Source organism: Diprion similis, chromosome 4, assembly GCF_021155765.1.
Source record: "Diprion similis isolate iyDipSimi1 chromosome 4, iyDipSimi1.1, whole genome shotgun sequence".
NCBI classification, from domain to species: domain Eukaryota; kingdom Metazoa; phylum Arthropoda; class Insecta; order Hymenoptera; family Diprionidae; genus Diprion; species Diprion similis.
In genome coordinates this window covers 10872638-10897219 of record NC_060108.1, presented here as the reverse complement: position 1 = coordinate 10897219, position 24582 = coordinate 10872638, and the positions used below count along the sequence as shown (strand labels likewise).

The following is a 24582-nucleotide window of genomic DNA, read 5'->3' as shown; positions in this document are numbered from 1 at the left end:
GCATCAACCACTAAAAGGATAACAGCGGCGATACGCGGTTGTCGTAAGGCAAAACCCACGTCTCCTAATTTCGCCCTATTATATGGTCACGCTGTGGCATGGTCGTTGGTCGGGAAAGTGTCACTAAACAGGTGTCGTTTGGATAAGCCAAGTTCGGATTACTAGTCGGGACAGTTTTCGTCCACCTTGGTTACGATCTTCTTTAATTATTCACCTATTTCAGAGCAAAGATTTGCCACAAACGGCTTAGGATGGCTAGCTACAAACGATTTCCACACAAGAATCATATCTTTATTCGCCCTCGATTTTCTTTACCTTCAACTTCCAATGAGCTGACTTCTGTGCTTCCATTACCCACACGAATAACACCTGAAAGTGGTTCATCAAGTATCTTAAAAACTTTTTTGTCTCCTGATCTCACCTTCAATTTCTCATTATTATTTATTGAACCTTATTATTTTAGGATACTTTTTAACTCTTATATGTCTCTTCAAGTGTTTCAGAATTACAAATTTGTCAAAACCTGACTTCAAACGCGTTTAGCTTCGGTTGGAAAAGTGAAGGCTGTTGATTTCCACGCAGTCACCCGGTACATGAGGTAATATCAGGTACAGGTACCTACCTCTGTCCGTACCTATTTTGCATATTTCCACAATTCAATTATCCATTCTATCTTGGAATTACACGTGAACATTAAAACCCTGCGCGATAAATAATTTCACGAGAGAAAATAATACACGAGATTCCCTTCGATGCCTCGACAGAAACAAGCCATCAAGATTCTATTCTTGGTTGATTGATTTCCAATACTGTCAATGTATATCCGGTTATATTTAGTTCACTTCATTAACCTGCGAACACTGACAAGAGGTACATATTTTACTACAGCCCTTCTGCAAACTATTATATGTATAGTGGAGCTGACCTTTTCTGCTTTTATTTTGTTCTTTTTTAAGCTCAAGTAATCATTTGCCGGGTTTTTTCAGAATCGTTGATTCACCGAGCAAATTAAAAACGCAACAAAACGTAACCGAACTTGAAAATTTACGGACTGAATAACCGAGGCGGATTTATCCGCTACCGATTTTTATATAATAAAAATTCATTGACGGCTCTTCGTACCTGCGGATTTCTAAACCACTTCAGTCATCGTTATTCGGTTTCGGTGAACCGGTCATTCGTTAACGATTTTCACCACTTCAGCCAGTGAAACGAAATAATGAAACCAACAGAATTGGACCAAGACTTTACACGTTTCTTTTTCAAAAGCACTCTTCAAAGTATGGGAACCAGACGGTGTAGAGAGGCAAGTTTGCAGTTCGCTATTGACACGCTGTAAATGCAATACTGTTTTACAGTAGATATTACTATTTCCTATTTTTATAGGTGACTAGACCTACTGAACTCCTTACATCGAAAGACGTTCAATCGATTCAAGTATAATCATTGAAGGTAAAAATTTGTGTCCTAAATTCTACGAAAAGTCACCGTCCATTATAAAAATAATGAGGTTTTGAGAAGTTTTATTTTTGAAGTTTCGAAAGAGTAAAAAGGTTCGTGGCAAGTAAAATATTCATTGAGTACTTGATTCGGCAAATGAATTTCGATCAAATCGGCCAAGTAAATTCAATTAATTCAGAACAATTCCTAGTTGAATCACGAATGGAATAGTTTACAAGTAAGATTTGTGATTTAAAAATTTTCTCTCGTACGAACAAAACTACCAACTTTATTAGCCAGTATCAAACACTGCACGAATCTAATTTCAGGTCCGAACTATCAATGGGTTATGACGCCTTGTGTAAGGACAGAAGTCATACGACAGGTGGACGCTTCATGAGCAGCACGCAACTCGCGGTTCACTTACGAGTATACGAGCGAAGTATATATGTGTAATAACTGTCGGGTAGATTTCAACCAGCAGTGAAGAACGCTTCTGGGGTGAAATATAGCTCGCGTTATCACTGTCATGAGGTAGCAGAATTATTTTCACACATACATACAGAATGCAGGAACATGCCTTTCTACACCGTCTGGTTCCCATACCTTGAGTAGTGTTCACGGAAAAGAAACGTGTAATGTCTTAGCTCAATTCTGTTGGTTTCATTATTTCGGTTTAATGTCTGGAGTGTTGAAAATTCTTTTATTTCTTTATGATCAAATTGCGTAATGTGGTCTAACAGTGATTGAAACCCTTTTTATTACAATATCCTACAGAGAAACGAATCAATATTCCATTCGAAAATCATTTGGGATTTTCGTCAATCGAATAAGGAGGAGGGAGAAATGAATTGCCGATAAATCTGGTACACAGAGTTCAATACTATTTGTCCTGCGTTTGGAGATACATTTTTCGTTGTCGCTCTCTTTATTCATTTTCGTTTCAAATATACAGCCAAAGTACAAAGGGGCAGCACCGTGCATAGCGTGCCAATATTTGGATCACGGTAGGTTACCCGTATATATAGTTCGCGTGTATGAAAGGATTTCGATCGAGCCTATATTTTCCATGTGCATGGGTATATATAGTGTGTGACCACGGTGGCCAGTCAAATGCGTTTATTACTACGTTTTTCCCAGTTTTGTTTACTTTTTTCAAAATTTCTTTTTCCTCAGCATTATTTTCTCTCTCTTCGTTGGTATGATGTATGGTTAACGCAATAATCAATATCGAAATCCGGTAAATAACCTCCAGACGAACGAGCGGATTACGGTGAAAATATAAGCCTTGTTGATACTATGGGTATACTTGCCCATCACCCATGTGCCCAGGCGTTTCGACGCACCTCAAATGACAGCTATCAATTTTTTATTATCACACTGTAGCCCATACACGTATACCTATATGTGTGTGTACATATTTTTTTCATACCCCAAGAGCCCAGGTGATATCGTTTTTCGAGGAGAATAGAATTCTACGCGACGCCACGTTGATGTTTATCAGAAATATTCTACACACATATCACACGTGTGCAGAGAACGGATCCGTTCCATACTTATTTCTCATTTGATCCGAGTACAGAAATTGAGCCTTTGTGTATGAAAATATGTAAAATACCGTCTAGACCATATTTTCGATTTAAATAGATTTTTTGTTTACGTATTCATTTTTTCTCAAGTCTTTTCCACTCAAATGAGATACTTACTCGTTTCATCGTGATAACCACATTTGGTTATATTATCAAAATAAGCATCAGTCGACGTGAAGAATCTTTTGCTTCCCAGCAACTGTAAATATAAAAAAATCTTTTTCTTGATATACGCAGTCTCGTCACAGAAAAAAGTGCGTCATTATTTTTTTCTTGGGTTGTTTTTTTCATCAATTTTACAAATTTGAGATTTTCATTTTACTACAGAATGCATAATTATTGTATGATATAAAGACTTCAACTTTCTTGCATTGTTGTTTATGGCTAAATCTCCATGTATTGTTGCATTTGATTAGTCATGGGAAAATCATTTACAGTATCGGTGTTGAAATCCACAGAATTCTCAGAACTCAGCGGAAGTCGAGATCTCGATTTTTATTGTATCGCAATCGTAGGCTTGTGTAGGTAACGGTAAATTTGTTAAATTGAATTCCATATTGGAAAACGATCAGGATTTCAGCCTCTCGTCAAATAGCGATACCAGCTGCACAAACCAGCTTCTAAAGCGAAAAATTTCAGAGTAAGGAATCCAGACTTTATTTGCTTAAATTGTTATTTTTATCGATCACTATTCCGATTCATTGAAATTTTGATATCCCACATTTTGGTCATGAATTCTTCTCAATATATACATCAATAGAAACTTACGTAACCGAAAAACTCAATTCATAAGCTTTTCAATTATATAAAATTTTAGTCTCAAGAAAAATTCGTCCGAATCTAAAAAATCTACAAATTTTCAACAAGGAGAAATTAATGCCATGATAGAACTACGATCACTTCTCTGAAAAAGAGGTTGAGATGCCGAAAGAAAACGGTGAAACTTATCAATCTGAGTGACTAACTGCGCATGCGCAGTGTAATTAAAATTGAAAAACGTGTCGTGAAAAAAAATAAGTGGTGGAAAAAATTCAGAAGAAGAAAATCGACTAAAAAAAAGTTTGACAAAGGACGAGACGTGGTTGAAACGATGGCAACCCTGCATGTACGGGGCGAAATAATTTCTGTATTTTTAATTCCCTCATTAATCTAATCTGGTTTCTTCATTCTCCAACGTTCTTTTCAACCGCTTATCTTCGCACGTGATGTTGACGTGCATGACGTTGATGTGTCAGGTTTCTAGGGGCGGGTGAATGGGGGGCTGGGATTGGGTGACGAACTTCCGATTTATAGCGTGACTATACCTATAATACCGTTGGACATTTCACCCCTGGTGTAACATTGGACGCGTTTTACTGACCGTTTTTCACGTGTTTTACGACTATCGATTTCCCCGTCCCGAGACGTCGCGCCGGTTTCAACCACCCAAAAACCGTCGGTTCTGCACCCCTGTGACTCACCGTGAGAGTACGGCAACGGTGGGCTGGCACACGCACTGGTCGAGCTCTCACACAAGCGCACAATCGCTATATCACAATGCAGCATTAATATTAATTACCGGCTCACATGCAAGCCGACTGGAAAAATTTATCCCGCAGACGACGCGCGGCCTGCGCACAAACGTGAGAAGCTTTTCAAGTATTCACGATGCTGTGTGAAAAACCTTTAACCCCCCCCCCTCCCTTCCCTTCTCATCTACCTTCTTCTCTTACTAATAAAATGGAAAATGGACCAGGAAACAGGGGATAAAACAACGAGGACAATAACGGCAGGAGAGGAAAGAAAATTAGAAGTATACTTTTAGCGTCGTAACAACGGGGAGAAAAATGAAAGAGGAGTTTTTTTTTTCAGCGATCATTTGCGACGATAAAATTTCTCGGCATCGTACCAACGACGGAAGTTCAAATTTGGGTGTCTACTAGGTTTAATACAATTTGACGGAACATTTTATTCGTAATTAATAAAACTAAATTTTACCAACGAAACACACTTTGGGGCGATATATTTCTGTAAGATGTTTAATTTGGTTATGGTTGGGTTCCGGAAATTTCAACGACACTGTGAGATATTTCTTATCTATTTCTCAGAGTAGAATTGTAGTCGGAACCACGCGAGGAAATGCATTTTTCATTATGCTGGATACCAAACTTTCATTCTTCTTTGTCACAATTATTTGTTTCACCTGCCATTTGGGCAGAAAACATTAGTCTTTTTACGCGAAGTGAACTGAAGTTTGATCCTGACCTTTACGAAACTGATCCTCATCCCTTTGTGCCAGTCTTTTGATTCTTAAGATACTGTGTCAAATTTTTTTTCGAAACTTCGTTTGCTTTTTTATTGACGAAAAGCCCGGTTGCGTAATATGTGAATAAAAATTCATAGTTTCGAGTCATTTTCAACAACGGGATAAATATTTCTTTGATACTTTTTACCGATTCAGGTCATTTCAATAAACTGAGCGTCAATAGATGTTTCGATATTTCAATATGAAGGAATTTTCGAGAATAGTATGTTTCAGTGAGGATTGATGAAAATATTTTTGAAAAAAAATATGTCTTTCACTGTAGAATGAAAGTTTTCCACCGATTTCTTTCGACAATAATATTTATCAATGATTCATCCATTCTTGAAACGTAATGCTATCTAACCGGAGTTTTCCAAAATCAGTTCAATAAACAAGAAAACTTTGAATACATTCTTAAACCTAGCTCGAAACTATATCCTAACTTAACGTAACAATTCAAGAGTCCCAACAAAGGGATTTTATCTTTGTAAAATTGAGAAAAACTAATAAACAAAGTTGAAAAGAAAACTATGAAAATATAATTCGAGTTTTCTTGATAGAAATGTACAAATGAAGAATAAAATCTTTGCAAACCAACTTCTCGATCCTGCAGTGTCATAGCATTTTATCAACTTTCGATCATACTATTCAATGACTGTTTTAATCGAACGTAAAGTTTGCGTCTGTGACACCCAGTTTCCGGCCACAAACGACTGTGTCTACCTCTCCAGAGTCATTAATGTCATGTCAGGTCGTTAAAGGTATAACGTGCACCGGCATTAGTGGTGGGAATGCAGTTGAGTTTGGGGGCTGTCACACGTTATTTCGTAACTTTTGACCAGTTTAATTAATGCTTCCTACCCGTTGGACTTAAAAGTGAGGTGAAAATAATTGACTTTTCTTTTGTCCCATTGTTACTTTCAAACGTTAAGCTTTACCATGCGCGCTTCCTTAATGGTACCTGCAAGGTATAATGCCTCATGGTACTGCCTATGCGAGTGAATATATGGTGCACAGAAAAGCAAGAACCTCGTGTTTCGGGGATGTGCGTGCAGTTGCAGACAGATATTTATTCGCGTAATATTGGAGGCGGGTAGGTATTATTTATCAGGTGAATGAAGAAGGTGCGCGTAGCTCTCTACATATGCTGTAGGCACGGGCACCATTGCTGCACGTATTTGTACACGAGGATTATTTGCGCTTGGTAAACTGTCGAGGGGGGTGAAAATAGGAAACGAACAACAAAGGTAAATGAAAAGAAACGAACTACGTTAGAATTGAGACAATGGATTTAAGGGGCATAAATGCAGTGTTTCGCTGTATAATACGCACATACAAGATTCGGAAACAAGCGTTTTCGCTAAAAGTCAAGATTCCCTTGTATTGCGTGATTGCGTGCGGATAAAACGGACGAATTTTACGTGTATCTTACACACATGGAAATTTTGGTGTTCTCATTTAATTTCCTCGTGAACATTTTGGCCCATTATGCGCATTAAGTAATTGAAAATTTTCAGAATTTCTTGCGTGATAAATCAGTGAATATTTCGTTACGCTTGCGTCACTTGTTGCGGAAAAGTTGATACTGTGAATTGCAGTTGAAAGAAATCGGTAATATGAATCAAGCTTCGGACTTCATTGATTTGAATTATCTGTACAAAGACGATGAAGTTTCAATCAACTTTAGGTCCAACATTATAATTTTTTTTATATTTATTTTAGTTCATTGAAACTCTTTGAGTAAATTGACGTCCATGCGCAGCGTTAACTCAACGCATGCTCTTGAGACGATACAGAAAAAAATGAAAAAAGCGAATGAATGGATATACATAAATTGAATATTTAAAAATGTATAATGACGGAATAAATGTGCTGTTGCGACAAAATGCAAATTAAGATGTTGATTTTGTGAATCAGTCTTTACCCAAAGATTTTATTACCCTGCTTATGACTAACCGACTAATTCCATCCGTTTGCAAGCCCAGCCTCAAGCTAAGAGGTGAAAAAGCCGTTTTCCCAAACAACAAAAAAAGCTTCAGCATTAGTATTGCAGGTTATTCGCTCGGTAATTTTCATCCGGATTTACGTCTGTGGGCAACTGTATTACTTGGTGAAAGCATACTTAAAAAAATATGTAGTGAATAATTTATTCGGTCAGAGTATACATATTATTTTTATACAACACGATAAACAAATTCTCTCGGTGAAACTCACCCTCATGTTGACGCGATTCGTCTTGCGGTACACAAATAAAATAATTATTCAAATGAAAATAAAATTTGTAATTTAATACGTTTTTGAACGGTCTTGTATAAAATAAATAAATAAATGTATAAAATAATGGTATAAGACAAAAAACGTGAGCCACATGCAATAGATAATTGATGCATAAATGGTTCAATAGATTTCTCAACGAGAGCTACTTACTATTATAATTCATTACAACATTCCCTACTATTATCTATCGTATGTGCCTCACGTTTTTCATACTTTTTAGTCAGTTTAAACACGTTTTAAATAGAAAATTTCACTCCAGTTCAAATAATTATTTTCTATTTTTTAGTCTTGTGTGGGTGTGAAATTTTGCAATCAATTTTGGATAGGAACAAGAAGAGGATGAGAGAAGGAATATGAAAGACAAATCTCTCGACGTATAATCGAGCGATCTGGTTTCAAATCCCAGTCCGAACTATCCAAATTATTTTTCTTAAATTTTTTTAAACACAAATAATATTGCATTGCCCTCCAGTTCTGAACTATGTATAAAGTTTCAAGTTTTATCTCATCGAGAAGCTGGATAAATCAATTGCAAAATTTGAACCGAACATTCAAACAGACAAACAATAAAACGAGTCAGTAAAAACGTTTTACACATAATAATAAAAATCAGTACAAACCATTGTGAGAAAAACACCCGGTCCGCAATCGAGAAGGCAATGCTTGATGGTGTCCAGGGGCACAAACGATAAAAAAACGATGAAACTTCACTCCCTTCCAGCATCGAATTCATTGGGCACCAGGTCGAGTATGAGTTGACTTACTAGACCCGAATCAAACTAGGAGATTTTCCCGGCCAGCTAGCTCCGAGGTGTGGCCCGAGGGTCGTCTGTTCGTAACTAGTCCACAGCAACCGAACCAAGTTGCTTTGATAATCTCAAGCCCGAGCTTCAGGACCGGATTAGGGAACGAAATAAAGTATAACTCGCAGGTATAATTAATGTTCGACATAAGATATTGTTTGTTGATTCGGTCATTTGTTATTCGATCGAGATCCTGTTTATTTCTGCATCTGGCCGCTCGCGTTCAAACACACACACACACACACTACACTGATTGGCTCACACACTTGACTCGGTAACACATCACTATTCTTGGGATGTTATCATCTGACTGATGAGCGTAGCCGGTCAGAGCCACAGAAGTGGCTCGTAGACCTTCCCCCTTCCTCTCTTGACTGGAATATACTCAAAATAAGCGCCTTCGCGTTACAGTATGTTTTTGTTTGCAAGTGAAAGAATTTGGAAAGTCACTCAGGACTGCGGACGCATAAAATAAATCACAACTTAAATTATATCAAAGGAAAAATAACACGTGGGAATTTCAGAAAAATACTTTTCATAACCGAGTGCGCAAAATAGAACTTTGCGCACTGAGTTAGGAAAAGTGTTTTTCCGAAACTACCACGTGTTGTTTTTCCTTTGATATATCTCAAAAGATACGCCCTTTTGGCTCTGCAGAACCAAATTAGCGTATCAAAAATTTTATTTTTTCTCCAATCAACTTAAAAATGTGTATAATATGTAAATCTATGAAAAAATTGCCATTTTTTTCCGATGTACGCCCTTTTGGCTTTAAGAAAAGAAAATTTTAATTTTGCTCGGGGGATTGCTATTAAATTCTGATCAATATCGATTTGGTGGTAGGTGAGCTCTATACGTGCTTCAAGATGTGTGGGACAGAATAGCATGGCGATAGGTTAAAAGTATACCCCGGAGTAAATCAACCAGAGCAAATAGCATGTATCCCCCCCCAAACTTCGCTCAGATAATGGACTGCTCTTCGGGCTGCGGGATTATGGGTGCTATACGCACGCGGTAATCGCTACCAGATTTTCACACAACTGACAAGCAATTTCATCCACCGTATAAATATCAGCCTGTAATACACCGCGTATATTTTTGCAACCTTGCTGAAAGCCTGTCATGGTCGAGAGTTATTATCTACTTGTATACTACATTTTTTATGTAGGCATGCCAGTGTACTCGTAGCCGGTAGTCCATACCTGCCTACCAATTAATGTACTTCAGCTTTAGGTAACACTCATACCTTCTGAATAGGTAATTTTTATCATTTCTTCCATAATAATAGCCTGGAAATATAATTTGAGCTATTTTCGTTTCGTTTTCTTTTTTTTCTCCTGGCGGCAGAAAGGTATTTGCACTCACACTTGGTGAAGAATTTTCATTATGTACTCCTACTCACAGTAAAAGGCGATTTCATCTTCAAAGTGAAAAGTAGTGAGACATTTTTATTGGCTACTGTTATTTCATTTATCACAGTTGCATTTTTTTGGAAAGACTTTTAAATATGAAAATAGACTCTATTTCTCAATGAGCTTTTTTCTTTTTCGATACTTTTACCCAACAAGTCGAAAAACTGGAGACCTTTTTGCTTAACATAACGTCCAAAATTGTGATAAAATCAGACGTTGATATCGTTCGTTTTTTATACGTTCAACTGTTTTCTTTTTCTGGAAAAATTCCTAAGGGTACAATAATTTTAAATCTTCATTTCCTAGCAGTTCCAGAACGCCTTCACGCCAAAATAAAGTCTCGCTGCAATTATATAGTTCTGTTCTTTACATACCGTTTATTAATGGCCAATAGAAACGTCACTACATAAAAATAAACGGTGAAACAATGAACGGCATTTCTTGTAGGCGCCTGTTTGGCATTTTTGAATTCTTTTCTTTACTTTACTATTTTTCGCAATCGCTCTTGCATCATTCATTAATTCACCGGAGCCTGTTTGGCATTAGTGAATTTTGGGTGTACCTATTCCGTTGAGTTTTTTAACCTCAATCCTTTTACCTAATCCACCAACCCCTGTTTGATACTTCTAAATTACCCGTATTTCTCACAAAAACCTTTCCACAAAACCTTATAGTCGGAACCTCATTCAACCAGATACGATAATGCAGTTTCTGTAGCCAGAGCAATCGCAATCGTAAATAGTGTTAATTCATATCATAACCAGTATTTGTCGAGTACGCAGAGTCACCCACAGTCCGAATCATAAAAATCGTCTAAAGACAAGTGACAACTTTTATTTCAAAAGCTCATCTCCTCTCAATACAAGCTCAACGAAAAAAAGGAAACCCAGGTAAGCCGTGTTCAAGAACTCTGTCTTAGTATTAGCGTAAAATTATTGTTAACAAGTTGGTTTTTTCGTAAATAAACAACAGTTAGAATCAATCCAGCTCATAACAAGATCAAGTTTTATATTAAATTTTGTATTTTATGTATGACCTTATTTGATTCTTTCTTGTATTAACAACAGTCTGCTACTTGTAACCCAAGAACTATATTCTTGAGATTCTTCAATTTTCTCCTAAGTATAGTAATATAAGCAGACGATATTTTCTATGGTCCCGTTTTTGCACATTTTCTCGCCAAAACAAATATGGCGCGTTTGCGAGAAGACATGGTGCCTTCTGAAATTGTACTGGGGGTGTACCTTCAACCTTCTACGATAAACAACTATTTTTCCCTGGAAAGTGTGCCTATGCATTGATCTTTATACTGTCCATACATAAATCATGTAAAATGTGGTTTATGATGATTGAACACCAAACGTCAACCACGAAAGTTTCAGTATTGACCAAAAAATCGATATTTGCCTCCCATGATAATCGATTTTCTCGATATAGTGGATCCTTTAAATTAGTAGTGCACGCAAACGTCTAAGCAGCAACGATTCATATCATAAATACATGTGCAAAACAGCTGCTTGATTTTTTTGGAAAACGTAATGAGTGAAATATTGAAACTCAAGTCCTGCCGAAAATTCATTCCGTGTGTAATAACAACCACTTGAGCGATGATCGATTATTATTATTATTATGGCAAGCCATTACACCCCTGGTATCGGAATAACGATTTGGGGAGGAAAATGGCGCGGGGCAATAATTTCGAGATCTGTCGAGTGTCATCTCTGTCAGCCTCATGCGGTCTAGGGTATATGAAGAGCATTCGGGACGCTGTTGGTTGTCCAGCCATGACATCAAGTGCCAATAACAGTGTGTCCTGGATATCGAACGTAACGCGGTGCACAGCACATCACTATCCAGCAGGCATCAAGCGATTGAATATATTCAATTCGATTCATTTCAGCCCACAGAAAATTGACACTGCAGGGAGAGAAAGCATTATTTGAGTCAAGTGATATTAGTTTGATTCAACTGAATGCTGTAGTCGACTGCGGCGAACACAATACTTACTTAATTCAAGAAAATACTTTTTTCGGACGAAATACTAACTTAGTGCTAACTTAATATGGAATTGGATCAAGCCTTTGAATAAACATGATGACTATCAATTTATTAAGGATATTAGATTGAGAGGCAAGCGAGTTCCTTGCAATAATGCGAATTGTTTATTAAGAAAATGTGCTGTTGAAATAAACAAAAATTCGATTCAACGCACTTCAATCGTTCCGTTTTAGAAATATGAAATTGATGGATCAAAAAAAGTCGAGCTTGTTCCAATTCCAGTTTTGGTCAGTTGAGAAGTTCAATGGTTAGAACAGTTAATGAAACTTTTTTAAGCATTAAAGTTATTCCAGCGCACGAACCGTATTCTTCAAATGATATCATTTATAATTCTGTTGACTCAGAATTTTTTGGGATTTACCCGATACTTAGTGGGTAAAACCCAAAAAGTTATTGTTGTATACGTAGAAGTATAAAATGAGCATGTGTCAATAGTTTTGGTTTATTTTTACTGTATATCAATTTTGATACCGAAGTCAAAATTTAGTATTATGATGTCTTTGTTTGTAATAAGTCTGATGTCAAATTTTATATGACGTTATCCGTATCTGACTTCCTGGCCGACTACCCGGTTTTATAACCACCTCTGAAGCTACTTTCACAGCAAGAAAGTTCACTGCCTAGTGGTCGTTTATAATACTAGTATACTGATGTTTACGATGAATGTATTTTATACTTGCTTCGAAGCACGTGGTGTTTCTTTTTACCTTGTATTATACTCTTTTTACTTGTCTTGTCCTGTAATTTCACTTTTGCAGCAGATGTTGAGAGCATGATTTCAGAAGAGCAATAGATCAGTGTTGTAATACTGAGAGAATTACACGTATTATGAGTATTTGTTGTCCTGTAATATCTCAAAAACCCCTCTGAAATTTTCTGAGTGTCCTCTAAAGTTCTTCATAAATATTTCAACGTAAGGAAAAGAAAAAACTATGGTTGTCACACGTTATGTTTTGTATGTAAGAAAAACGTTCCAATCACCTATAAATAATTTAGTTTCGTGAACGGGCAAAAAAAAAAAAAAAAACATGCACCGTTTCAAGATATTACAAAATACGTCAAATCGCAAGCACTTTCCTATTTATTAATCGGTATAAACCGAAGATTTCCATTCGCGAGATTATTTGAAATGCATGAAGAATAGGAAAGGACATTTTGCATTTCAACTGCATTTTGAAAATGAAACCATTTCAAATATCAGCTCGCGAAGCTGAATGAAGTCGAGGTTACAATCTCAGTCAGTGCTGCATGGTGGAATCTCTTACGTCCCAATACGTCTAATGTCTGGGGTTGAACGTCGCCTCGACCCCGAGTCACCCCTCGGTATCTCACGCCTCGCGCATCTGCTCTACACACACTTGACCGCCCTTAGATCGCAAGCGTTTGGCTGGCTGAATAGCCAGTGGAACCCTCCTCGATTTCCGCCCGACGTAATATAATCTCTGCACGGTTTCCTGTTTCATTCGCCATGCCCTTCCAGGGACAATGTGAACGTCATTTCGAGATAAAAGTTATTGCAGATTTCGTTATAATCCGTGGCTGTGGCGATTTGGCTTACTCACGTCTTTCACGTAGGTTGACTAGTGCCATTCGCGGTACGTGGCTGTAGAACGTCCTGACATCAATGGAAAAAGCCAATTTACATCCACTTTCTGTATCATGAAAACTTGGAAACCCCTGGTATATTTTACGACTTGCGAAGTGTTACTTTTATCAGCGAAAAAACTGTTTACGAGTCCGTCAGTGAAGTGTAATAAGCATATCCAAGATATTGCCCAGCAAACCCCCGACGAAACGGGAAACACATAGGTGGCAATTAAACTGGCTATATGACATGAAAAAGACACCCTAGCTACACCCAACGGTGATAACCAGGTCCCATTTTTCCCAAATCTCCAGCCATAAGGCATAAAATAAAGAGCCGAGTAGAGCAGAAAAGTGGAAGACCTCTCCAATGCCGAGGGGATGAAACAAAAAAGTAATGGGGAGAATTCCTGAGGCCATTAATAGTCTATCAGGCATATCTGGGGCAAGCCGGGTGGATATTGTCCGCGTTCGTTTTTCGAATAGTCCGCTTCCTGATTTTCATAAAACAATTTGGGCCTCTTTATGTTTCACATGTTGGATACTGGGACTGAAATATCGTTCATAATATTGTCTGGAACTACAACGTCGATTGTGAGGTGTAATCAGATTGGCGATAAGATAATTTTGGGTAAGATCGAGGCCGATGGACTGGATAATTAATTTGAACTATTAGTTACAGCATATGTACGGATGTCGTGATACAAAGTTGCACGATTCGTTGGCAGGTATCGGACGACCCTTTTTCCGATTCAACTATTTTCGTCCCGACTCGAATAGAGCCTCGTGATGGACGTTCGAATCAGCGAATATGGAGACACTTCGGGGTCACAATGAATAACCTCACATTCATCGGTCAGCTATCAACCGCAGATTCCAATCAAAATGTAGGATTGAAAAAGGGAAATGGAAAATGAAAAAGGAGCCACTTTTCCCCCCTCCGATCGGTTTCTCGTCTTTGTCAGTATTTGCCGTAGACGGCAAATTAACTGGAGGAAATGGATTTTGTGCTCATTCATGGATCAGCTTAACAGCATTCATGTCGATATAACGTGGGTCGTATGACAGATTCTGCTAAACGAACAAGGATGGAATTTTTCAAAGATGATCGCATCCGGCCTGTGTATTCAAGGCTTATCTACATAATTCGAATAAAAATCCACTCTGACTTTATTACATAGCATCAATCATGTCGAACAGGGTAAACATATTTATGTCTAACTATACGATCACTTTCTTTGCTGGAGTTATACCATCGTCCGACTTTGAGGTATGGCATGGCGTATTGCACTCGAGCTTCCTAGTAGTAATGATACCAAATTAACGTTCGTAACGTTATCGTAATGAAACATCGTGGAAAAATCATCATTTTCTTGTTTTTACAATGACTTCCAAGAAAATAAGATTTCACAATACGAGTATGTTTGGTTTTATTACAATTTACTGAATTTTAAACAATTCTAAAATCGTGAGATGACGGTTTTTCCTAAGCATGAATCGTTGCAATAATGTTACTAACTTCGACATCGTGTAACGACGAGCAACTGGTTAGTTGAGACTGTGCTTCAGCGTTGGGTCGCGCACGATGAACATCGATTCACGTGAACTTTGGTCTATTTTGTCTTCTTTGAGCCAACTTTATGATTATTTACTCGTAATGTACATTTTAGACCGATCGTTACGCGTTCGGGAAGTGAATCGTTCATCATGATTAGTGTCAGAGTCTCTTTTAACGAGCGATCATGCAACTGAACTGGGCATGCCCGAAAAATTGTATATCGTGTAAAAAGGGGGCAAACTCGGTCTTTTCGGACCGAGCGTAAGTTTGCAATAGAAGTCGTGAACGAATATTGCAAATACGCGAGGCGAAAGTACCATTGCCTTCTTGTTGCACACAATTACTTGTACAACAAGAGTATGTTGCGTGTTTTTTCACGAAGGATGATATTTGGATTAGAGTCGCGTAAGATTCGTTCGCGACGGCGCGTGCGCGCAATTCAGTGCTCCGCGCATGCGCATTCGCAGACTCACTCAGCTCTCATAGAAACGGGTACTTTGTGTGCTATGCTCGTATTATATACGCGATAATAACATTATTATAAATATTGGTGAAGACAAAGAAGTGGGAAGTTGAAAAGGAAGAGGAGGTCAAAAATAAAATTTGGATAACACGGCCGTAGTTCCTTACGACAATGTGAATTTTGTATGAAGAAAATGTGTGATTGAAATTATTAAAATGTATTCTTCGAATGATGTCATTTATGATTCTGTTGACTCAGATTTTTGTGGGATTTAGTCGATATTCAATGGGTAAATTATACTCGTAGACGTAGAAGTAAAAGTTGAACATGTGTCAATAGCTTTTGTTTATTTGTAGACTATATCAATTTCGATAACTCGACATTTAGTATTATGCTTTCTGTCATTTGTAATAGGCCTTATGACACAATTTATTTTTCGTTATCTTTATCTAACTCAACACCCGACTACCCAGTTTTATAACTATCTCTGAAGCTACTTTCCTAGCGAGAAAGTTCACCACCTAGTGGCTGTTTATAGTACTAGTATACTGATGTTTACGCTGAATGTATTTTATATTTGCTTCAAAGCATGAAGTATTTTTTTTACCTTGTGAACAAATTAGTGCAATTGATCCAACCAATTACGCCAAACAAGCTCCGGTTAGATCACTAAAGTACCGCATTCAATCGATGTAAATTTTTGGTTGGCTAGATACACGTACTTCTTTCATTTGAAGTGCCTTATTGTTTCTGTCAACGTCATGCAAATTGGGAAAACAATAAACAAACTTCAAATGAAATTATATTTAGCTGACCCAATTCCAAAAATCCATCGAAAGGTTCACTCGAATCAATACTTCACTTGATCGCGACACCAATGGCTTTTGTTGAATCAAGGAATTCGCTTTACTAAATCATTTTGACAAACTAACTAAATCGAAATTCTTGAATTCAAGTAATCCCGTTTGGAACAAATACGTGACACTAGATTGGAGTGAATGGACTCCCAACAAAATCTATTTTGTCGGTTCAAGAATTCCTTTCCCTCCACGGAGTTGTAGTATCTGAGTTTCTCGTCGCCAAATTGCCACTTGCTTTGAATAACTTGCAGTAGTTACCGTATAATAATCATACTGGGGCTTGATACCCAGATGCAGGAAGGAGTAGCCAATGAAATCCGTAGAGCATTAAAGACCATTGACAGTCAATTCAACAAATTTCATCGCAACTCGTTTGAGGCCCCACCTCACAAAACGAGTTGACTCTTGGAGAGCTGTACAAACCATGGGAGAGCAACTCGATCCTGAAGGTGCGGAGTATCCACCTGGAACAGGGACAGGATGCGGCCGCACGGTGTTTTCCCCTTGAGACTCCTTTCGGCTGGAGCCGGTAGTCACGTGAATATTTTAGAGTCTGAATGGTGACCTGCAGACACTCCACCCCCGCTTTTCCCTTCCGTGGGTATTTACGTCATCCGTCACCCTCTCCTAACAACGGTCAAACTCCGAATGTCAGTGAGTGCGTGCACATGACACCGACTCTAACTTCACATTCTACAGACTTCAGGGGGAAATTCCCAACACAAGGTTCCACTTTGCTTACTCTGTTTATCTATTTTGGTTTGGTTCCTATTCCAAACTATGGGTGCACATTTAAGTATGTCTCAGGTATGGGCGTTTTTCTCTGCATTCAAGATCCAATTCATATTTCATAAGAGAAGATTTTGTCGGAAAAAAAATGAAGCATAATTTCATAGTTTCTACGAGTCGTAAATGAAATTTAATGACAGCCTAAATTGCAAGTGAGTTTCCAAGTCTGATAAAAACCGACGAAGTACATGATTCCTCGTTTTTATGATTACTTTTAAACAATCAATTAGATAATCAGAAAATTATTCAGTGAAAAACGTTGTAAATGACTCCGAGAATTATGCAACGTCTGTTCAACTGTATTAAAATTATATGCCCATCACACCTCATCAGTACAAAGGTATAAGCTAAAAATTTGTTCCTTTTACTTCGAAAGCAAACCTCTCACCACCTAACTGAATCTACGTCAGTGCGTATAATAAATTGTGAACTTGACTGTCACTACTGACTAACTGTAGCCAATACCTTCACCAATATAGCCCAATAAACTATCAGAGGATTTTAGAGTCCCCGTAAAAAAGAAACAAGAAAATTGTCACTTCGGTTGATAGGTTGTTCGAAACTCGTCAAAAAATGGCAGATATTCAAATTACAAAAGTGTTTAATTTAAATTATATAAATAAAATTTGTCACAGGATTGAACTAACATTATCCAAAACGGAACATTCCAATATATGTTGTTTTTTTTTTTGTTGATATTTTGAGGGTAAGACCTTCAGTCTGAAACATGAATTACTATGATTCACGTGTATGCAATAGTAAATGAGAACATAACCTAAAATATCATTGTGATAACATTACCACTGAAGAACATCAAAGATCTTACAATTTCAAGGATAGCTTATTGATTAATTAAAAAAACCGCCAGGATTCATAATGCACGAATGAAATTTGTCAGGAAAATCTTATGTGTTATTCATGATAGTTACAAAATGTTACCGATAATATTTATAAGACTCTCGACGAATCATCGAACATTTGGTGTATAATAATAAGGCATAAAAAGAAATCACGATACGATCATGAATTCCAGCAGACGTTTGGATCATCGACGAGGGTGTCTAACTCTGCGGTGTAATTTTATGAACTTATCAAATAACTTACGGAAGAAACGAGGGTCGCTGCGATAAAGGCACAGCGTTAAGAAGGAAGGGTTGAGGCTCGGGTCGGAAAGAGCTTTTTACCGAATGACTAATTACTCGATAAAGCGGATCCAATTGAGATTACCGTAATTCCGTTATCGGCTCTGTCCCATCCCTGTAACTTCGAGTCCAGCCAGATGCCCGAGGCAACCAGCAGCAACTTTCCACCGCCATAAGAAACGACTGCTTCTGGTGTACAGCAGTGAATGCATATGTATTTCGCATCGTTAATTGATGCTCAAATCGTTATGCACACAAATAAAATTGACCTTTCAACCAAAATGGAGGTACAAAAATTCTGTTTACGCTACCGCAAGAGAGGCTGCGGCAGAGCTCGCAACCTGTTGCTCTTCAGAGTAACCTAGTTGCATTTGTGTTGGTAAGGCATACGCCCGTGATTCCAAAGTTTGACTTTGTGCAATCGTGAGCTGGCTCCGAATCATTCCCATATTACAGGCACTAGAGCGCGGCGAAGAGGATCAATCGGCCAGGAAACACTCCACGGGTGAATTGGTTCATCCATAACTCGACTCCAGATACACTTAACGTTGATCAGGCAGAACTAGTGATATAGATTGATACTGGCAAAGTTACTACGGTTAGAAAGTCATGATATTCAGGATTTTTGCATTTTCAGATCTAACCTTTAGCTTTTGAACCATCGCTTCAAAAAATATGGCACAATCTGATAAAGGGACATTAAAAGGTACTAACGAATAGCACTTTTTGGGAGCACTGTTGAGTCACTGAAGTGGCATGCCCAGACAGGGATACCCAAAAACGGTCCTGCTGGGAAATTGCAGCGCTGCTAGGTCGATAAAATGAATTCCCTATGCAGTCTATCATTTTACATGCCATTACTAAGTATGATTTTTTTTAGACTAAGGTTAGCGAATGATTCAAATTTTATATCATCGTCGTTGGTTAGGGCAATAGGTGCACCAAGAAATTTTTTTTTTGGTTTCTGTAATATTCTTTGAGAATATACATAAAATAATAATAATAATAATAATAATTTTACTTCAGTGAACAAAATTTTTCTCGAGGGAATAGAATGCAATTTTGTGCTGACAACTATTTGGTTGCCGTGGGTACAATAGTGTTTTCGTCACTAGTGAAAAAACCGTTTTAGATCAAAGCAATCGTTTTTTTTTTACAGTATGTGTACGTAGGTAAGTATTAAGGAATAACCACGAGCTTAGAAATAACAAAACCTCAAGATAGTTCTTGTAATGTTTCGATTGACGCAAAAATTGTACGATATTCAATAATCTATTTACTTAATTAATCTCTTTTCCCGCGTAGTATTGCGTGCAAAAAATGATTAACTGTTTCTTGCAAAAGTCATTTTCACATGCTTGGACACTCACGTTTGATAGTTGCGTGGTCAAGTAGACAGCATGCTGAACTCCTAACCAAAGGATCCTGACATCCAAGTTCGAGTCCATTACCAAAAAAATTGTTTCACTGTTTCATTGTTTGAAAAGTTCGTGTGTTACATCGGCAATGGATTCCTAAAAAAACTGTTGGAGACTAGATAAGACATAGCGGGGACTGATAGGGTTGACATAGCTAAGAGCTAAAGGGACAAGCGTCAAATGCCCCCACTGAACCCTGTCCAGCTTATCAGCACCCTGATTAAACCGAAGTTAATTATCCAGCGCCTGATTTGAACCCAGCTTAAATTTCTATTCGGGAAGCTGTGAAGCTTTCTATCTTCATACTGCCTTTGTCTATAACTTTATTTTTCCAGTCCCAAACTTTTTTAGGTATAAATCATTCTAAAAGGAAAAAATTATTTAGAAACACTTTTTCGGTCACTCAATGGTAGTTGCGGATCTACGGGTTCAAACTATCTTTCAAATTCAAACCTTACGGAAACAACCCGAGCCCAAATTAAAGAGCAGAATTACATGAGCAGACCGTGAAAAGATGCGTAGCACTTTAAGGTTATGTCGAACTTTGTGAAATCTTGCACCAAAGAGGGTCAACCATAATAAAATTTCGTCGCTGTTGAACTTGAAATCACATTTTCCGCATGGACGGTCCCAATATTTCACAAGATAAAAATGCATCATCTCAAGTATGCTGTTACAAATCCATGCCGACTGATAAGAAGTATGCCTTAATGTTAGTCGGTTCGTTGCACTGGTATGGTAGGGCTAATTTTATAACTAACTTGAGAAAATAAAGCAATTTATAATCAGGAGTGCAGATAAAGCTGCCAACGAGGCAAAACTCGCACGCAAGTCATTTTGAACGTGGAGACGCGATAGTAAATTATGTCATGCGAGCTATGGAGCTGATTTTATAGGCAATGAGCTTTTGAGGTAACTTGTCGAGGCGGAAGTTTAGTATTTCAGGTGAGTGAAGGTTCAGGGATGTGGAAAAATGGGAAATGATTCGGTCATCCCATAAGGGCGACCGACGCTAGGGGTGTCATTCAATTTTGAGAGGCAAACCATTGCACTCGTGATATCTATTATTATATAGCGAACGTTCATCTTTTATTTATTTATGATAAACTCATCGGCAAAGTTTTTTCCATCTTTAAATTCCATATTACGTTCCATCTCAATATCAATATCGATATTGATATCGATATGTATATGGGGCTCAATGCACTTACCCGCGAGTCGATATGCTTCGGGAATACCAAAGCATTCAAGCTGTTACCGCGGTCCTATCGGTTACCTACCATCACCCGCCTTTTTCAAATATTCGTTTTATTTCACCGACTCCACGTCGCCCATACTGTACACATCCATACACGAGTAGGGACGCTTTATACGTATTCATTCTGCGGCTTCGATCGATCGATATCTAAGCTCAACGGACGATGATGGTCAATTACCGTAATACGATTTGCCTTGGAACTTCCGCACCTTCTTCATCTCTCTCTCTTCTTTTTTTATTTCCGGTGACTTGTTACCCCGAGGGAAACACTTGACTCAAAGTAACTGCCTCACCTCACGAGGACAACACGTAACGCTTCGGTACTGGGGGAAATCTTCCAACGGATGGCATCCAGTGAAAGCATTTTTAAATACCTTCCATTCGTGTGGATCATCGGCTGCATTTACTCAAAGCGTAAAGTGAACACGTTACTCAACGGATGAACTATTGTAACAAACTAATATCCCAGAAATAACCCAAAGTTCCCAAAAGTTTATATACTGTAAATCGTTCGAACACTAATCGAGTTTATGATTTTATTTCATTAATCTAGTTCGTAAATTAGGTGAAACTTCCAGTTGCAGTGGTGACTGCTATTTAAGGTTAATTTTTCGACAGTGCAATACAATTTTGCAATTTTCCAGGGACATGCTGGTGATGTTGAATTATAAAAGAGGATCAGTATTTACGGGAGAGAACTCGCGACCTCTTCGCACTGCATGATTAGCGTCGAGTAATTATTTTCTAATACATGGGCTTCGAGGTAAACCACCGAGTATCATTAGCGAGATAATGGTTTAGCTGGATATCCGATTGCACCATCCAGCAGTATTCTAGTTGAATCATTTACAAGCTTTGCAAACTGAAAAACGACTAGATACGTTGAGATGGATTTTCCTGATTTTTTACGCATAAGAATTTCAACTATCGCAGTCTATGGATGATGAAATCAAAAAAAATTCTCTTTAGATTTTTCGACAAAGTTTACTGTTTTGGGAAGAAAATTGCTGATCATTCGAGAAAATACTCAGCTGAAAAAATCGAAGTTTGACATACTTTTGGACGACACTTGAAAAATTTAAAATGATTGTGGTACTGAAACGATAATCGAAACATAAATTTCCCTTTGAGAATTTGATGTTGAACTTGTCTAGATCTTGGAACTTTTGACCAATTGATGCATTTTTTTAAATCCTTACAACTATTGTATGAAATAGTTTTTCCAAAATGCCTCATTTTCGAGTTAACTGGCAAATCGAAACGCCATTGCTGATCGAACAAACACTTTTTGAACATATTTTACTGCTTTAAAAGTACGATAAATCTGACAAATAGTAACAAGTCGTACAGTTTACTTGTTGGCCATAGCAGTGAACTACAATTTTATGAATTATTGTAAAAGCCTATTCTGCATATAATATTACTTCGATAAGCAACTATTTTGATAGCAATTTTAGCAATGGCCAAAGCTCATTCAACAGTTTGTACCATTTGTGACCATGTTCTCATTAGCATGCAGTTGATATTGCCACTAATGTAGCAATAAACGACCACAGACGGTAGGTACTAACGATAAGGTGACAAAAAACGGTGCATCTACTTTGGTTGACGGTTAGATGGTTGAGACCACTCACCAGTTGGTTAAATATTTGTTAACTGTTTGAAACATTGATTCATGCTGCTTCTTTTGCACAAAGAAGTGTTTCAGAAAAGTGAAGGGCGAAGAGGTATCACATCTAGATGATTCTCGTTGGTTGTACTGACTCAGGAAATTGTTTATGGAAAATAGTGTTCGTTGTAAGAAATTGGGAAAAATATCAGTTTCAATTTTAGAGTTAAACAATACGCGACCCTTTCGCAACCCTTCTGTCCAGTCTAATTACCGTTCACATATGTCGACCAACTGATCGTGAGAGTTGCTAAACGGGAAAAGCCTACATCGCAAATCTGGTGGGTATGAAATTTTTGGATCTTAATTTACGGTTGAAAAAGATTTTCTCTTGTTTAATTGAAAACTCCCAAGTGAGAATATTTATTGCCAGATGTGTGCTGGTTGCAGTTACCGGACAGCGTGGTACGGACTGACATGGCTTATAGGGTCGTATATTTTGCCTTGGAATTGGTTAAAAAACCTCATTGACTCATTGTCAACGTGTCCGTTCTAAGAATATTACGTACAATTGAAGAAGAGAGTTGAAAAAGGCTTTAAGTGTCATTTAAAAAGAAAAACAATCTCTAGAATGTATGTATGTACCAAGACCAATATTTTCTATCGAATATTTTGTACTTTCTAAATGGCATTTACAGCCTTTTCTAATTCACTTCTTCAATAGCTAATAGAATATAATTGAATTGTTGAATTATAGAATATAAAAGTTTATTGTTATGCGTTACGCTATTATTTGATATAGAAGTATCTGGAAATTATTCGTGAATATATTTTGTTGATGTCAACATTTCTTCAACAACAAGAATTCTAAGCTGAGTTATCGCGAGTAACATTCTGAGGTGCAATGCCTAATTTTTGCGAGCAGGTATGCGCCAGATTATTTTTCATCCGAACTTCAACAGGGTTTAAGAATCCGTGCAGGTTTTATTTGAAATGGTAACGATATGCACACACAACTGGCTGTTTCGAGCAGGCAGTTGAGAGATTTTTGTTTGCCAGTTTTTTGTTCGCGTCAAAGGATTTCCAGTGAGCCGGATAGGGATGTTTGCCCATGAAATTTCATAGTTCCGGCGAGACATGGAAGCTGGATTCATATACCTACTTCATCCACACCTCGATTAACGTACACCTACCTTCGCACACTTGTACACACGTTATATATACATATATATATATATTTCCGTAAAAAGCTTACCTTGACGTCTGAGCAGAATGATGAAGAGAACGAAGGTGAAATCCATTTTTCTTTTATACTTTTTAATTTTTTCTACAAGCGTTAATTGCTGTCTCTTTGATAATCACGTTAATCACTTTGGTTGCTTCGATGGTTAATCGATTTTCAACTCATTCCACAAGCGAACAGAATCCGAAGCACGCACTGCAGTTTGTTTGTGCACGTTCCGTTTAACGCAAGACTTATTATTAGTTCTATAAATGCATCGGAAACATTCGATACTTCCACCGATACACACACTTCAGTAAAACGGAATTCCTTCCTCTTTACAGAGCTTTATACACTGGCCTCTAAGTCCCAATTAAATTTCATAACTCGCGGTGGTACTTCCGATCCTGTATACAAATTTATATCGTCGTTGTCATTGTTGGTACTGTTATTCTCGCAATTGTCATTATCATTATCATAGACAATTATCTTTACTCGGCTCTACTATTACAATGGTAACAATTTGTTCTTCTGTTTCATATACGCAAAATCCAATCACTGTGCTTGGCATACTCATCAGATAATGCGATCCGCGGATGGAAAGCAAACTATGCGTCTATTAAACATCATTCTAATTCTCACAATAAACTAATACGTCGCAGTCGTAATAAAAGGCCGTGAAGTAAATGCCTGGGGTTTTCACGTGTCACTCTTGGGAATTGACCAAGAAAGCATTCTGGGCTGCTTCGCGTTATGGTTGATGTGGTAATCACATATACAAAGCACAGTGAAGGATATTAAAAGCTTTTACGATCT

At 37.7% G+C, this 24582-nt stretch overlaps 1 protein-coding gene across 1 annotated transcript in view; it reads right to left on the bottom strand.

Annotated features, from left to right (window-relative positions):
* Window positions 1-24326, bottom strand: part of LOC124405666 — a 91814-nt gene extending 67488 nt beyond the window's left edge. The window contains exon 1 of the mRNA XM_046880756.1: window positions 23800-24326. Within this exon, the coding sequence (XP_046736712.1) occupies window positions 23800-23845 (46 nt within the window). The 5' untranslated portion in view covers window positions 23846-24326. The remainder of the gene's footprint in view (window positions 1-23799) is intronic.
* Window positions 24327-24582: the final 256 nt, after the last annotated feature.